The sequence below is a fragment of the Parasteatoda tepidariorum genome, chromosome 2, assembly GCF_982258835.1.
Source record: "Parasteatoda tepidariorum strain Cologne lab strain chromosome 2, Ptep-v5.0, whole genome shotgun sequence".
Lineage (NCBI taxonomy): Eukaryota > Metazoa > Arthropoda > Arachnida > Araneae > Theridiidae > Parasteatoda > Parasteatoda tepidariorum.
In genome coordinates, this window is record NC_141756.1 from 116,781,149 (window position 1) to 116,799,938 (window position 18,790).

General features: G+C 28.0%; 1 protein-coding gene across 4 annotated transcripts; it reads right to left on the reverse strand.

Annotated features, from left to right (window-relative positions):
- Window positions 1-1,963: 1,963 nt before the first annotated feature.
- On the reverse strand, window positions 1,964-17,800 carry drk (growth factor receptor-bound protein 2 drk). Of its 4 annotated transcripts, none has more exons than XM_016073417.5 (5): window positions 16,998-17,800; window positions 14,748-14,845; window positions 13,312-13,431; window positions 8,487-8,652; window positions 1,964-4,997 (listed from the first exon to the last, which is right to left on the reverse strand). In XM_016073417.5, exons 1-5 carry the CDS (start codon window positions 17,073-17,075, stop codon window positions 4,824-4,826), a joined length of 636 nt encoding a protein of 211 aa, XP_015928903.1. In that variant the 5' UTR covers window positions 17,076-17,800; the 3' UTR covers window positions 1,964-4,823. The 4 variants fall into 4 exon arrangements, with proteins under 4 accessions (XP_015928903.1, XP_071034109.1, XP_087014278.1 ...); XM_071178008.2 differs by having other exon boundaries at window positions 17,679-17,768; XM_087158152.1 differs by having other exon boundaries at window positions 8,487-8,661; window positions 17,679-17,702.
- Between the last annotated feature and the right edge of the window lie 990 nt (window positions 17,801-18,790).

An 18,790-nucleotide genomic window follows, 5' to 3' on the forward strand; every position in this document is an offset into this window, starting at 1 on the left:
TTCCTGTGTTTTTCCCTCTACATATTATGCTCAAGATATTAAAGAGGAAAAACACAATTAATGCGCGCTTTTGTGCAAGCCATATTGGGGTAACTATACTAGTTTTAAATGCTGAAAAAACTTTTGAAATGAGAAAAAAAAAGGAACAGCTGAAGATGCTTAAATAATAAGTAAATGAAATACAGTACAGAACCCTTTATCCGGAAATCAGAAAACCGGAAAGAGATTCGATAAATTTTCCCGCAATTTTTTTAAAAATAAATTTTTTTTCCTCATAAGATTTTAGGATTTTTCTTACTTTTTTGAAAGATGTTTACCTTACCATCATTTCAGAAATAATCATTAGTGTATTACCTCATCGTTTTTTCTTATTTTTAAGTTTATTTCCAAATATATTTTTTTTTTTAGTTGGGTTTAACACTAAAAAAACGGCTTTTTGTAGCGATTCAGAAAACCGGAAAAATCAGTTATCCGGAATAGCGATGGTACCGATCGTTCCGGATAATCGGTTCCCTACTGTAGTTAAGTATAGTTGGAAATCATCCATAAATATCCCATAGATTACCCATTGAAGTAGTCATCATTTTCTAAAAAACGAAAATATGAAACAAAATTTCGTTATTTTAGGTGATTTTTAAATTCTTTGTATTTTCGAGGTTATCTCTTTTCTCCCTGTGGAGCATCCTGCAGTAAAAAAGAAGAAAAAAAACCTTAAATTTTTATAACAAAAAGAACGTCACTATTGTCTTGGTAACAAAATTGACCAGGAAATAACATTAAAAAAAAAAATCAGCAGTATAAAACTTGTGGTTCAGTATAAAGTAGTCTAGATTCAATTCTTCAAATTTCACTTTTTCATTTGTTTTCCAGGACATGAACTTCCAACCTATGTGCAAGTTTTAGAACTTATCGAATGCGGGCAAAACTTTTTTGTAATATTTTTCAGCTAAAATTACGAATTCAGATTATTCTTTATTAAATCTATTCCAAAAATAAGATTTGTCGAAAAATACTTTCAAGCAAAAATGCCGAATATTCGTAGATTCCCTTATCCACTGATATTGAAAACCTCTGTGGCAGAAATTTTTCTGCGACAAACCTCTCAAGCACTAATATCTTCCTGCAAAATGCTTTTAATAACAAATATACACGTCACTATCTAACAAATTGTTTACAAAAAAACCTATTTGAATAAAATAAAATTGTATTTAATTTTTAAATGAATATACTATGTAATATTTTTTTTTATTTCTAATATCATGGGCGAGATTCTCACAATTTACTAAACAAGAAAACACACTAATTATTTCCTTTTTCACAATTCGTAAATCATCATCACATAAAAAAAATTTAAAAAACGTGTAAATCGTAGCAGTGACTACCGAAAAAAAGGATCGACGTCAAAATCACGCGAATTAAGTATACCGCGTGTATTAACGAGAATATGGCAGCAAAACAAGCATGTCAAAGAATGATTGAATCCATGATTCGAATTTCACGTGCCGTAATAAAATCGCTACACTTCAAAAATTCACGAAAATATAAATAATAGAGCAATGAAAGACATCGGGATTTCGAATAAATAGAGCAAAAATTCGTAGTAATAACTGTTTTAAAGAACATTTCAAATACCTCATGGATTAACGAGAATATCGGCGCAAAATGAGCACGTCAAAGAAGAATTCCTGGAGAAAAAGAAATTCTTTCAACATTTCTGCAGAAAAGAAATTTTTTACTTCTCTATCTATATTTTTTATTCTTCTCAAATAAATATAGAAAAATCCCGAAAACTTCCTTTCCCTCCGAGGTGCGAATTTCAGAGATAAAAAATTTCTGAAGAAAACCAAAATTCTTCACTACTTCTGAAAAACCGAAATTCTTTCTGTAAATATTCTGTGAGAGAGTCGCAGCAGTTCTGCCACGGGTTTGAAAACAAATGTGCGAAAATTAAGAAGATCAAGAATTCATGAAACATTTCATTTTATTGTTTACCAATCACAAGTAATCGTACAATAGAAGCAGTTTGATTACATTTGTATTGAAGCACAAAAGCTTAGTTTTTAACACTACTAATGCCAAGCAATCTTCAGAGATTAAAAGAAAATGGTTTTTATTAGGCTTAACCTTTAGGCAGAAAAAAAAAAGCTTTGTTTGGCAAACAGAAGTGTTAAAAACCATTTCACTTTTTGTTGCATAAATGTTTATAATCAACTGTTGACATCACTTAAATATCACACTGAGTTAAAATATATCAATAATTGAAGTGAAAGTAAATTGGGGGATGATAAATAGAATTTCCCACAATCTGGTTGGTATAAATGAACAATCTTAAAAAAACAAATGCTGAGGAGGAAAATAAGTGACACAATATATCTTTTTTTACGTAAAAAATATTTCACACACAGTTAACAATATCTTTGTATGTCAGTTTATTGCAGTTAAAAACAATCCGACATAATTCACACAACAAATTTTTCGAATGGTACACTAATAAAGCCTACAAATTAACAAAAACCATTAATTTTAATTAGCTTTGACAGGAAAAAAAGAAATATACCTTAGAAATAATTATTTTAATCAAGAACTACTACAAAAATCCTACTATGATAAAATTTTACTTTTTCTTGCTACAAAATTAGCAAGAAACACTTCCTAGCAGTTCTTGCAAGCACATTTTTGTCGTTAAAATCATATGCACGGGCAACAATATTGTTGCCTCGAAATATGTCTGGAAAGTTAGTAACGAAAAATAGTTATTTTTTTCTGCATCGAAATCCGTGCATTTAAAAAAAAAAAAAATGTTGTACTAATCTTATTCTACGTGTTGGTTAGGTTTTTCAAATGAATAATTGCTTTTTTTAAACTTTTATTATGTAATTTATTAATAGATGTGAGGATAACAATTATAATGCATATCTCTTATCTGGCACCATAAACTCTGGTGTTTTTCATATATGGACAATGTAATTGTTCATCAATAAAACATAAGTTTTTGCTCTTATAAAATAAACTTTATTCATAATTTTTAATATATTTTGTTAGTTCTGATACATTTGGTCTCTGCATTTTGATCTGCATGTAGAATCAATATTATTTTAGCTCTTTTTTTCACTTAATTTTAATAAATTCTTATCTTCAATCATTATGGTACCTTATTAGTTTTAGGGTGTAATAGATGGAAGTTTTATTCTTCTCAAATTTGTCTACCATATTAATTTTTTTGACCACTAAATGCATACCTAGGTGGTCGTATTGGACCACTTAAATTACATTGCTGGTGTAAACCCTACTTATTAACAACTGTGCTTCATAATTTAAAAACTGAATAAATTTAATAAGTGCTCACACTTTTATTATTACTTAAATCACTCACTCGACGACTTTACATTATAGTTGTCGTCTGACTTTATTTTTAAATGATTTTTCCATTGGCAAAGCGGAAGCCAAATTATAGTTTCAATTCTGTGAATTCAGTTACTAAACCTGACATAAATTCCAGAACATAAAAAAGTACTCCTGTCGTTCCTTCTATTAAAGGAACAATAAAAATGAAATCACTATTACAAAAATTATCAAATAATTCTATTTTATTTCTGTAGTCCACGAGCAAAATAATTATTAGGTAAATTATAGTCTCAATAAATTAAGAAATATAAACAGAAATTATTAAATAATTAAAAAGAAAAAAAGACACTATCTTTTAAAAACAATAGTAAAATAAGAATAAAATCCATAATTAACTCTAAAAGAAAGAATTAAGTTGCAACAACAAAGTAGAACAATAATATTTAATCATTCAATAACTTTAAGAAAAAAGGTTTCTAAGAAAATTATATAAGAAAATATTTTCATTCAAGATAAATATTGTATGCTATATTGTTAGACACACAATTATCAGTATTCAAAATAAAATTTTGCTAGAAATTTTATAAATTCTTCATTGAAAAAGCTTAATATGGAAATTTCATATCAGACTACAACACTCAATTGACTTTTGGAATAATGAGATTTGATTTAAAATTACGTTAGCCAATAGTAATAATAGAAAAAAATGTTAGAGTGATATTTTAATTCTAAAGCTTTTAAAGTTTGACAATTTGTAAATAAATACTAAATGCTTTATTACACATCTTAATCACTGAAAAAAAAGTTAATGAACCTATTTTAACAGCAAATTAACTATCGTAACATTAATAAAACAATGTCTCCTAAATAGTCCAAACGCTTTACAATGAGAATCAATCAACATTAATTGGGATAGCAACAATACTTTTCCGTAATCACAGAGATAATTTCTATAGCTATGTAGAAAAATTATTATGGTATAAAATTAAACACAAAGTTGATAAACAACAGGTTGAATTTTTCTCAATCAGAAAAATAAGCCTCAATTTGTTTAATTGTATAAAGATTTAATTTCAATATCAGAAAACTAATTTTTAAAAAAATCTTAGGTGGCTGAAACTGTTAAATGCAATTTTTCTTTTTTAAGAGAAAAGACAAAAACAATACTCCATATTTTCCTGACTTTTTAAATAAAGTAAAATTGATTAAAAAGAGCACTTTTAAAAATGCAAGTTTAACTTCAAATAAAAAAAATTATTGGTCCATAGCCACAAAGCATTGTACCAGAATTGAACACATTTAGTATGCCACCCATTAATTAAGTTGCGTTAGGAAGAAAAGAAAAAAGATTTGACTGTTTGGTTTTTATATATAACATCTAGGACACAAGATACTAAGTCTTAGGTTTGTTGAGATTGCGACTCAAGTTTTTTATGTACAAAAGAGAAGTTATTTCTAAAATGAAAAAAAAAATCCTTCTATGTATGGTAGGGGACGACGTAAGTGGCTGGAAAGTATCCCCGTCTCGATCCGATCTCGCCTTCCCACCAATTCTGATCCGATCGATCCATCACGGTTATGATGTCTCCACGACGAAATTCTAATTCACCAGCTTCTTGTGGGTGGAAATCATACATGGCTTGTACCAGAAACTGAAAACAAAACAAAAAAGATTCACATAACGCTTCCAGCAGAATTTACAGAATAATATAAATTTCACGATAACTGTTACATAACTTACTAAATATTTTAAACATACGGAATTTTAGGGATTTTTTATAATCATCAAAATAGAAAAACAGCAATATTTTCCAGTTAACATTGACATTAAACATACTTGAAATGTTTTGCATTATGTGTACTCATAATTTCGAACCTTAAAAGACATCAAAGAAATTTTTTTAAAATTAATTTAATAAGAGAGTTCTGAATAAAAATAAATTGAACATTTTATAACAAAAAATTGTTTTGAAGTGATTTCTAGGAATGAGGTTCGCTTTATTATGTATTAGTAATACTTTATTTAAATATTCAAGCAGGTAAGTAATTATCTGTACAAAAATTCTATTTCAATAGGGATTTTTGCTAAGGCTAAATTGTACAAAAACCAGGAGAATTTTAACCACTGGAAAAATCCAGTAGAGTTGGCAGCTATGAATTCAATAATTTGTTGGAGAACTCCATTGAAACATAACAAATTTAGAGGAAAACAATAACTAGGCAGAAAGTTATGTACACATTATCTACAAAAATATAAATTTTGACTAACTTTCTTGCAAAAAAAAAATTTAATAAATAAATACAAATAATTTTTTTAATGATTTACAAAAGGGGGAAGGAACTCCCCCCCCCTAACTTTAGGGTAATATTTGCATGTAGAATTTATCAAACTTCTCCCAGTTTCATAATTTAAGGAATAAATGTTGCTATTAGTTTTAAATTTTTGTCTTATTCACATTCGGGCAGGGTTGTCTAACCACCTACCTACAAAGAAAAAGGGTAGGTTTTTTAAGAAATGACAAAAAAAGCAAACTATTTGCCAACTTTTTTTTTTTCTCTTGTTATAATTACAGTTATTACAATTTCATACATTTTCAAATATATATATATATATTTTTTGAAATTTTAATTTTATGCAAATATATTTCAAAGAAAAATATTTTAATCTCAATGATGTCACATAATATTCATTTTATAAGAAAATTCTGTAATTAACATTAATTAATGATATCTGGCAAAAAGTAAAAAAAAAAAAAGAACATTATAATAAATAAATAACTTTTAGTTAAAGTTTTGTAATAGTCTTTTCTGGTTTTGCTTCACTCATTAAATATCTACGAACTTTAACAAGCTTTTTCGAGACTCAAAGTGTTTCATGGTGAAAGCCAAACAACATAGAAAACATACGTTCAATAGGAGCCGAGCTTGCTGAACCATAAAAATGGGAAAATTCTTTTGTATTCCCACTTGAGCGAACTTCCATAATGCTCCACCAAACTTTCATTAACCCACAGTCTTCTCTGCATAGTCAAACTGGGTTTTCCATGTTATTAGATAGTGAATATTTTTACCCATTTGCTAAGCTGCCAGTGGGTTAAACAGTGAGCGTGGTAATTTAAAAAATATTAAACCTACATGCAAAGCAATAATAATACACATCTCATTCAATCTTTAAGTAAATGGAATAAAAATTTGAAGTGATTATTAGGCCCTTAATTAGTAAATGAAATGAGAAGGGATTTTTTAAAAAAAAAATTGTCCTGAGTTTTATTTTTAATTATTTTTTAAAAATTGATGGCGGAATGCCTTTTCTTGCCCCCCTGTTACCTACCAGAGCTATCTACCCACCACATTTTTTCATATGGACTTTGGTTGGAAAGAGGAAGCTTTTCTGATAGGAGTGTCTTTTATGTAGTTATCACAAAAGTAGTATTATAAAATATCGATATGACAGTTTTAAATAAAATTAAATTAATCAATTGGAATTTTGAAACATTTTTGGCTGTATCTCATCTATTAAAAAACGTATGATGCGCATAATTATATCTTATCTATTTATTTTTATCTTTCAATAATTACACTGTAAGCTGTTATAGATTTAGAAATAAAATTATAATTGTATACTAGTAATAAAATTGTATACTAATAATTTAACATGCTATATACCAAAAAGAAAAAAACCTTCTATTAAAAATTTTTTTCTAATTTTTTATTCTTTTAGTCCTGATTCACACACAGTCCGTAAAACAATAAAGGGAATACTTTAAATAACTTTTGATGAAATAATTTACCAAATTAATTATTTTAAGATAAAAAATCAAATGTATTTTCTTTAAAAACACATACAACCATCCACCTTGCACACTGTTATTAAACTTGTTCATCATATAAAAATTAATTTATTTACTAATGGTCTTTAAGAAATACAAATTTTTCAACTACTTTAAATGTGTGAACAAATGATTCTCTTCGAGATAGTGAAATAGGAGAAAATAAGATTAATGGATTCAAATATCTCTCTTTTAACAATTGGGACCCTATTTTTCGGAATTTATCCTCTAGATTTCAAGGTAAAAAGTCTAATCCTGCCCCCAAAAAAGTTTTTACTTTTTTTTATTTATGTGTTGTTGTCAAGGTTTAAGACTGAATGGATTAATCCATGGTTTAAACTGTCCTGCCCAAAACCCTTTTATTCAAATTATGTTTAATTTTGAAAAAAATATTGTGAAAAATAAAAGGTTAATTTTGAACAAGAAACAAAATGAAGTTTTTGTTATATTAAAAAAGTTTATTATTATTTTTAATATAGCACTATTCATTCTTATGCAAAAACATAACTTATCAGTATTATAAGCATATTTATTCTCATTTAAAGGATAAGGTACTCACTTTTGTTGTTGAATGAATTAACCCACAGCTTTAAAAATGTATAAATTTTTTCCTTTTATATTATTTTCTTTTAATAAGTTAATGCAAATTGCATAAAAAGTATAAAATATTTATTAATACATGTAATTATTATGTGTACAATGATTACAAAAATAGAAAATTTAACCTTTTACCAATGCAGGGGTGATTGTGTGATCAAAAATCCGGAAAATTTCTAGAGTAAAATCACTAATAACGCATTACAAAAAATTAATGTCTTTATAAATTTAAATCATTGATATTTCTAAAAATTAAATTCTAAATATATGTAGCCTAATTTAAATAAATAATTATGTATAAGTTCACTTTTATCTCTAATCACATTTATTTCCCTACCAGAAAAAATATTTACAAATGAAAGAGATGCCAAGTATAAATTCTAGTTCTTATATTTTTAAAATAAAATATACAAGAATTTTTACTCATAAATGTGATTGGTGATATCTTAAAACTTCTGGACCTTGGATTTCCAGAAACTTCTGGATCCCGGTTAGCGAAAAATCTGAATTTTTTTCCGAAGCATAATCATCTCTGCCAGTGTTCAAGGTTTTGGACAATTTACAACAGTAAAATCGACATGTGCTGTCCAAAACCAGTTTAAGACATCCAAAACCCCAAACCTGGTTTCTAATACAAAAGAGTTTATTAAAAGAAAACATTCCTAGGTTTTGAGCGGTTAAAATGCTGGTTAAAGATGCAAAATAACTTGTTACCTCTTCAGGATGCATGTCCTTTAACTTAATATCTTGAGAGCGACTGACAGAAGCTGATCTGTGGTATTCTACTAGTTCATTAAGAGAATTAAACTTCACAACCCAGAGAAAGAATTTACCCTGCGTATCTCTCAACACTTTGAAATGCTGGACAGCATCTCCACATCTGAAACAACTAAATATTAATCCCTCATAGAAAAGTTTATATAACCAAATACAGTACCAACTAAGAACCAACAACCCATAACAAATAGCATTGAAAAAAAAATCTTTTGTTTAAATTAAATTTTTTCCAAACATGCAATTTAAATATAAAGTAATCCATATGAAAGAATACATTATTGAAAATGCACTTAATGTCAAAATGTAATCAATTATTACAATAAAATATTAAAGATTATCTAACATTTTTAGAAACAATATAAATGATGCATGTAAAATAAACATTTCATTCATACTTTTTCCTGAATATCACACATAAAGTCAGTTTTTAAAAAAAACTAAAATGAGTAAAATGTAACAATTGAACGGATATTTTCCACAAAAAAAAAATTGATTAATAATAATACAGGGTTGCCACTCAAATCTCGAAACAAAAAATTCCCTTTGTTCTCCCCGTACATATTATACACAACATATTAAGAGGAAAAATACAATCACTGTGTTCTTGTGTGAGCTGTAATTATAATTGCTGAAAAAACTTAAGAGAAAAAAAAGGAATAGTTGAACATACTTAAAACAAATAAAGCTATAGCAAATGAAATAGTTTAATACAGCTGAAATATCATCCTTAAATATCCCAGAAATTGAACATTGAGAGGTTAAATTTTTTTTAAAAGACGAAAATAAGAAACAAAATTGCCTGCATTTTCCCTGTAATTTTAAATGATTTTTTAATTTCCTGTATTTTCCAGGTTTTTCTTGTGGAGTGGCAACCGTAAATTTGGAATGTTATGTTAGTCCACATGATCAGCAAAAAGTTCTAGAGATTTTTCAGTTTGCTTTCAGAGGGATCAAGAACCTCTTTCAAAAGTTGCACAAGAATCCTTCCCACCACATGGCACCACATTAAATATGGTGCCTTCTTACATTACAGAAATACAAAATAAGATGAAGTACAGTAACCTGAATTTTGCAAACAAAATTAAGATGAACAAATAGGCTAAATACAGAAAAAAATTAATGTACATAATTAAAAAAAAAAACATACTGCTAAGTTATAATATATTACTTATTTATGTGTAACATGAATACTGGGTCTGTGAAAATGCATTAACAAATATATGTCACATGTAAGTAATATTTCAAAATGGAATAAGAATTTTTTAGACAAAAAAATTTCGAAATAAATCTTGTAGTTATCTGTCGATTAGATTTTATTTTAAGATATCTATTATAGACAGTGCCTGTTTCCATCAACTGCAAAAAAAAAGAGACTTTCTGATATTTTAAATTTTTAGTTTCATGAAATTGAGATTAAATTTATAATTACCAAAACTTTATTTTATTTAATACCAAAGTATTAATAGTAAATACTATAATGAGTAGAATATCAAAAATTAATATTTATGAATATTATTTTGCTTGCTAATATTCCATTTGATAAACATTTTGTTAATTACAAAAGAATTATATCATGACCCTATAACTATTCAATTATGAAATGAGAATGCATATTGTATACACTGGTTGCTCATCAAAATCTTAAATTATGCACTTAAAATGTTTAGAAAAATGAATGTTTAAATATTTTTTATTTAATTTCAAAAGCAAGATGTATAATAAAGACAAAAGTACATTGTAAGGTATATAAGAAATTCATACACTGAAAAAATATAAATAAACATACCAAGTGCAACATAGTGCATTTCGTTTCACTAACTTCAAAACAAGTTATGTGTTCATTTACAATTTAAACTAATCACATGACTTTTTATGCTTTACATTTTACTAAGAATTCTTTCAGTATGCAATTCTTTATCACTATGCAATTCGTTATAGATTTAAAAGGCATAAAATGACTAAAATAGTTAGTTACATAACAAATTGATTTTATTAATACTTTTTGTAAAAATAAAGCAATATCTTTCCTCATCATGTAATATATCTCATGTTTATATTTAATAAACGTAAGTATGTATGTAGATTATACTTGAAAAAAACTACTTATCAAATTGCTCTTTCTCTCTTTCTTTTTTCACGAAAAAACCCATGTCGGAAAAGGTCTTAAAAAACCCAGGATTTCGTGAAATCTGAGTAAAGTCAATCACTTTACATCAAAACTGTAATTCCAGTCGTTTAATCTGTTATAGTGCAGTGTAAACAGCTCGCCCCCCCCCCAGGACAGAAATGCTTTCGGCCCCTTATTACGAGTCATTAACAAATATAAAGGAATGCAATTTTAACGTATGTAATAATTTTCGATAGGGTGCATAGCCAAATCTTTCAACAAAAAATAAGCACCTTAGTACTTTTTAAGCACTCATAAAATATTTTTAAGCACTACATACATTAACAAAATAATTTTCAAAGACAATAACATGATCATGATAAAATAATTAGTTTTGATAAAGAGTTATTTTTTTATTATAATAGCTATTATAAAATGATCAAGAGATTTTTCGGTTAGATATCAGAGGGTGGAAAATGAAGCCTGAAATTGAGAATATCATGCAAAATGCAGCACAGAAGAGAGCAAGAATCTTAACGAACCAAACTCAGTAGGGGCACATGCAGACTTGCAAGTATTTCATCAAACATGTAAAATGATTGGCTCTTTCATACACTACCGACCGACTGTACGTCTCAATGGATAGTGGTTGAATGAAATGTGGAAACTTGGAATAGAACAATGTGAAAACCACGCTTCTGCATAATACATGGCAAAAATAGACAGGGTAAATAAAAAAAATCTCCTTTCCAAAAAGGGTAAATGAAGCACTTTTTAAAAACACCCAATGAAAAAAGCACCTTTAAGGTCTTTTAAAAAATGAAAATATGCATCTTTAAGCACTTTTTAAAAATTCTACGCACCATGCTAAAAAATTTAAACACATTTTGATTACCACAAAAAACTTCATTTTAACATAGAAAAATAGATTTTGTTTGCCTTTTTAAGTTTTTCTGGTGATAAACTATTCAAATTATTGTTGCTTGCATGATAATCAATGACTATTTGTAGAAAGAAAAACGAAATACACACTTTATACAATAGAATATACTTATTTTAAAAAATATATATGGCAATTTTGCTTATCCTTAGGATTCTTTTTAAAAATGTGATTTATAGAAAGTAAGATTCCCAAGCCCCCCGGATGTCTGGGTACTATTCGGGTGCGCCTACGCGTAGAGACCGACATGTTTTATTAATCAGAATGGTTCGTTGTAAAATAGTGCAAGAATTAAAAAGGCCATATTTATTAACAATCAAATTTAATAATATAGAACACATAGCTGCCATCATGGATAGAAAAAAATCTAGTAGATTTTACAAAACATAAATTTCATGATAATTGTTGCGTAATGCACTAAATATTTTAAACATAGGGAATTTTTTTAATTATCAAAATAGAAAAACTGCAATCTTTCCCCGTTATGATTGTCATTAATAATACTTGAAATGTTATGTATTATGCTTACTTATAATTTTGAATATTGATAGGCATTTAATTCATTAAAGACAGTTAAAAGATTTTAAAAATTAGTTTAAAAAGAGAGTTCAGAATAAAAATAAACTGAACATTTTAGAACAAAAAAAGTATTGAACTGATTTCTATAAATGAGCTTCGCTTCATTATGTATTAGTAATACTTATTTAAACATCCAAGCAATAATCTGTGCAAAAATTCTATTTCAATGGGAATTTTTTAGAAGACTTGCTCAATTTTAGGAAATATCCTAAAATGTACAAAAACCAGGAGAGCTTTGATTAAATCAGTAGACAAGGAGAAAGTTGCAAAATCCAGTAGAATTGGCAGCTATGAGAACAATATTTTAACGGTGTGATATATTTGTTAAGCTTCGCAATAAATCTTCCATTTCAATCCACACAAGTGATACATAATCAGAATTAGTGTGAATGATTACAGTGCCCTCTGTTGGTAGGGCAGATATTCTTAATAGTAGAATATTCTTAACCCATAAAAGTTAAGACTTTGGCTATCGATTACTATGAGTTGTCGAGACCCATTTTCATAGCCTTTTGGATTAAAACGCATTGATGAAGAAGGGGACTTTTCATAAAAGACAAAACATTTCAGCTTAAAAATTAGATTGATTTAAATTTATGGTTTGCAACAAATAAAAATATCAAACATAATAATTTGATTTTTAAATGAGAGAAAATATCATAATTGCATGACAGAAGTACATTTTTGTTAGAACTACATACTAAGACAACACTTCAGTCAGTTAAAAATAAAACACTATTCTGTGAATGATCAAAATTGGGTGTGGTCGACCGGTGAATGTTCGAAATATATGCTAGGTCCTGCTAAGTTCCCGGTGGTTTGCTCGGTATGCCCTACATCAATGTTTTTTTTAAGGTTCAGTGCTCGGTATGATGACCTACAACGTTTTCTTTAAACGGCCCAGAATGCATTTAATTGGCAGCCCGAACATTGACGTTTCTCCAAATCTATTCTCAGCAGATATTAAAATATCAAATAAATATAATAATACCAATGAATAAATTAACATCAAATTGGATATAACAAATACTTCGGACAATCATGTGATTGTTGACATTCATGGGTGGAAGTAGACATTCTCTCGGTCATTCACATTAACACTACAAACAAGTCAATAAAAGCAAAATAATACTTACTTTACTGAGAGAGAAAAATCGCCAGGAGAGCTTTCACTGACTCGAATCAAAAAGGCTCCTTCATGTTTGTTCAAGAGTAATTTTTCAGCATCAGCTCTGGTTATTCTACCATAATACCAACTGTAATAGAATTACACTGATTTTAAAGAAATGCAATTAAATAAGAGGTAACAACAGAGGAAGCAAAAAAATATATAAGGATGGCAAATGGTATCCAATAAAAGATTTTGTACATGAATCTTAGTGTTCTCAGTATGTACAGGGTATCTGCTACATTTTTGATTTTCAAATTCATGACTTAAGAAGTTACTATTTCTCTGACAAAAACGTAACAATAAATTTAAAAAAGCAGTATAAAAACATTCATTGAAATGATAATTATAAGCAAAACTGTTCTACTCTGCATCTTCATATTTACAGATTTTAAATTTAAAAAACAGAGTAAAGAAAGAGTAGAAGCAATAAAAAGGCTGAAATAAAAACAAAAAAGCAATTTTTTCTCTTTTTTTCTGCGGAATTACATTCGAAAGATACTTTTCTTGTTCATCAGAAAGGAAAGAAATACTCATTTGTCTGTTCTCATTTCGAAATAAAAAATAATAAAAATTCTTAAATCACAGAAGTTAAAAAGATAATTCGCTCTAGAAATGATTTTTTTCTTTCATTTTTTGAAAGATCAACATAATTTTTAAAGAACATGATAAAGATATATTATATTCTAATAAAATATGACTCTCAGAAGTGATTTTGTAAGGAATTCAGATATTTAGAACAGGATGAAATTGAGGGGGAGGAGGGAGGATTACCTTTCAAAAAATTAGATTTTAGGCGACCTAAATCCATGACTTTCCATGATTTTTTAAAAAAATATTGAAAATCATGACATTTCATGACAAATTTTGTTCAACACTGAAATTCATGACTTTCCAAGTGTGCGTATACCATATATGTATGAGCTTATAAATAGTATGAGATATTTTTCAACCTTTTTTAAAGAAAACCTTTCATGATTTCCTAAAAATAGAATTCAAATAATTTGAACAGGATTCATACACAAAAGAAGAAATTTTTTCCGACCTTTCAGAGCAAATATAGAAAATTCCAGGATTAAAAAATTTATAATTAATAAAACTGTAAATTAGAATTATAAATAAAATTACTTAATATGAATGTAGTTCTATGTATAACTATTAATATATTTGTGCATATATATTGTCAACAATAAATACAAATATTATATAGTTAACTGATTTCGTATATTCAATAAAATTATTCTATATACAAAAATATTATGAGTTTGCAGATACTTTTGGATTGTGTACACAGATACTTTAAGTTTATTATCTTACTATGAGTCTATGGAAATAATGTTAAATCCAGTTCGAATGATTATTTTCTAACAAAATTACAGCAAACAAAATAATTATTTTACTTACTCATGCTTCTTCATTTCAATATAATTGCTCGGAATGAGACCTTCTTTAGCTTCTAATTCTGCTCTGTACCAATTCATATCATCTTCCATATTTAAAACCTAAAAATGCACAAAAATAACTTCACCCAGATATTAAATTTAATACAGGAATAATAACATTACACAATAGTATTCATAAAAATGTAAGTTTTAATTTTTATAAAGCAAGATTTAAGAGAGGCCCCATTAACACAGGCGTCACATCGCAAACATACAAAACTTTTATTAGATATTATCTAAAAACTATCTGTAATCTCACAAAATTAATAACTTTTGTTGATTAATATTCTCAGGACTGATACAAATATTTCTACATAAAAAAAAGCTTATAAAATTTAACTTAAATTTCCTTTAGCATTAAACAATTTCTTTTTTAAAAATAAGATAAATGTTAAACAAGAAGATTTCCGAATATTATGTATGTCTATTATAATAAAAAAGAAGCATAACAATCTCAAGTATCATGAATATGCTATTTAATTAATAATAACATAAATTCTCTGCTTTGATAAATCTTAAATCGAAATATTTACACAGCTTTTTTAGTTCCTATTCTATATAAAAATTCTGAAATCAGAATTTTTTTTTTCTAACCTGCAACTGTCACATCAAATATTAGACAATAGTTTTTGAACTGAAGTGCAATTGAGTTCAACAACTAAAAATTCAAACATAGATTTTTTCATGAATATGAGTAAACTATAATAGAAATATTAGGATTGGATATTTTGGACAAATCTTTAAAACATCAACACATTTCTGCACCATTTTTATAAATGTCTTAAATATATCATACATTATGATATTCAATTGAAAATAAATGTAATATTTATATCTCATATCCACATTAAATTGTATCAACAAACCCTGCATGTTTCAAGATATTTTTTTCTTAAAATTTTAATTATTGACTAATCTCCTTAATGATTATTAATAAATAATAATAAATGAATAATTTAAAAATCTATTTAATTTCCTTTTATATTGATCAGTGCACTGAATGCAATAACAAAGTTCGTCAAAGTCAAGTGGTCAATGAGTAGGTGGATGAAGGGAGTGAGCGAAACCTGTCCTCAAATTCAAAATTACAATGGCAATCTGCTTCCTAGACTATCAGTCCATCGAATGCTGACATAAAATTTCTCAGTGGTAGACGGATGGATTAGAGTCCTCTTGCCATCAGGATAAGTGAGGGAGGTTTTCTTCTCCATGTAATGCAAATGTGGGTTAGTTGCATCAAAAAATCCTCCACAAAGGCAAATTTCTCCCAATATTTGATCCAGGAGTTCCCTAGTCTTCTGGATTGGGTTCAAAATGAAGAGGCTACGGAGTTGAAGTAGTAGCCGTAAACCCAAAATTGGATCGGCTGTTCAACGACGTTTATAAAAAAAAAAATAGCACATTGTGCAATGTAAATAAAATACAATTATTACTACAACTAATAATCTGTTAGTTTAAATCAAAAATAATTCTCGTCTAAATATAAAATTAGACTTTTAATTTCTATACTACTTTCCTGGAAATAAAAAACTGTATTGTTATTAAAAAATACATTATGGCCTTAAAAACAGTCATAAAATTAACATGCATAAAAAACTATACATATAATTTTTATACATAATAAATTATATCATAATATGGATTGCCAATCCGGATTCTTGGAAAAATTTCTTTTAGAAGAAGTTTTGTATGAAAGGCCACTTTTATCTAGCTCCCATGTGGTGAGATTTTTAAAATATTTGCAAAACTAAGAAATAATTCAGAGAGTTTTTAACTGCCTACCACTTTATAAAATATTTAGCTAAAACCATAGTAGTTAGCAGCCCTGTATATTAATAGATAACAATTCTGTACAGAATGCTGAAGACATTTTGTTAATATGTACAAAATTAAGAGTTGCATAGAATACATATTATGCATAGATGATTAAATTATGTATAGAAAATTAGAAAAACTGTTTATGCACAATTGTAAATTTATACAATGTTAATATTATACATGTTCTAAATATTTACTGCAAAGTTTATTAAAAAATTAACACTATTTACCACTCTGTAATAAATGCCAAACACTGATTTAAATACATTTTTCTTTTCAATTAAAAAAGAAGAAATGTTGTTTGATTAACTATTAATATCTCTTTCGCTTGATTCGTTGTTTATTGAGTAACGCAAGATAAAAGCAATTTTAACAAATGAGCTATTTAACGTACCTTAAGGACTTGTCCTTTTCTAAAACTGAGCTCATCATCGGCAGTAGCATTAAAATCGTGTTTGGCTATTGCTTCCATTTTTCAATTGAATAAATTAGGAGAATTAATATTTAAACAAATTGTCACGAATATAAAAATGTCAATATCAGGCGTCAATTATGAATATCTGCGATAGGGAAATAAATAAACAGGCAAGTTGTTTATACAAAAATAAAGGATCAAAAAGACAGTTGCGTGAAAAACATGTTGAAGAAATGTAAAATATGCATATTCTTCAAACAGAGAGAATCCACCTGTCTGATAAAAAGTTTCTCTCCTTAGAAGAGTTACAGATGATAACAGACGAGAGTCAAAAATAGATCAATTCGAGTTAGGTCGCCGCCCTTTACTAAATCCCAATACGGAATTTGATTTCAAATATAGTTCACAATATAATACAATTTCAAAGTACACTGACGCCCACAACATATAAATATGTGTTCAAATTTTACTGCTTTTAATCGATCCTCACAAAATTGAAGCAATAAACAATATATAACAGCGGATTGACACACCTTTGATGCAATAACAAAAATATATAAACAATTTTATATAAAATAAAAAAACTCTCTCTTCTACTACAATATTATCTTACATTACAAAATTATAAGAAAATTTAAATAGATTGAGATCATCAAATACTAGTTAAATATCGATTTGTCGGTTTTTAATTAAGACAATATATCGAACTATATTTCAACAGAGGAAGCATATTTGGATCGCTCTTACTGCACTGCGACAACAAAACTCTACGCAAAGTAAATAAATGCTGAAAAAGAAAAAAGTCGGGAAATCCCAGAAAGGAAAGATAGTTGAAATGAGTAATAATTGCTAAAACTTTGCTTTGTCGAGACCCGTCGAATATGTAAAATTGAATTAAGAAGTCATTTTGAAAGATATGAGACTGATAATGCAAACAGGATAGGTGTCCACACATTTGATTTTGTTTTAAATATCAAGTCTCTCTTGTCTCAGAACCGAAATTTTATATGGTTGGAAAAGCAAAGATCATTTTCTTTCAACTAAGTAATGTCCCGCGAACATTTTGCGAATGGGAATACGCGTAACGCACATAGCTTATTCTTGACACGCTTTTCTTTTAGTTAGACAATGTTTATTTTATAGAAATAGATTTTCATTAGTAAAACTAATCCAACACCCATGATAAATTCCGAATTTCTGATTGAAGAGAGGGTTGTTGTTGTTGTAGTTCATTTACGAGGCACTAGAGCTGCATAGTGGGCTATTGGCGACGGTCGGGGAAACATTTCTGAGGATGATCACAATTTTGATCCACTGCACAGAGGATGGCACTCCCGCTTCGGTAGCCCGACGACAATTGAAGAGGCGGAATTGGAAATCTGAATGGTGCAATTGACCGATAAAGCTAAAGTGAGGATGGCCCTTCATCATTTCAATTTCAGAGCTGTGGTCAGGTTTGGAAACCGTCATGAGCTGGGATCCTCTTGGCGGATTTTTGTCGTAGAAGAAAAACGAATTGAATTATCTTTATCACACAATCGCTTTTAAACTTTTCTTTAAATTCTGTTTGCAATCAGACTTTTGTATAAGAACTTACGCAGATAGCAAAATAAGGTTTCCCAGAAAGCATGTAACCTTACGACAACCTTGAGTTTTAACTTTACTTTCATTGTTACGAAAAGGTTTGCGGTAAAAACCTTTTTTCAATGACGTAAAAATATTGCAATTTCCAACCTTTCCTCCTTTTAAGGAAAACTAAATGATTTTTAAAT

Bases quoted from the DNA above. Each gene is read 5' to 3' on its own strand.
- drk (XM_016073416.5), bottom strand. From the start codon at position 17,075: ATGGAAGCAATAGCCAAACACGATTTTAATGCTACTGCCGATGATGAG. The intron at 8,662-13,311 runs GTAAGTATTATT...ATTAATATTTAG, and splicing joins GATTTTTCTCTCTCAGTAAA to TTGTTTCAGATGTGGAGATG. The intron at 4,998-8,486 runs GTAACAAGTTAT...TTTTGTTTTCAG, and splicing joins AGGACATGCATCCTGAAGAG to TTTCTGGTACAAGCCATGTA.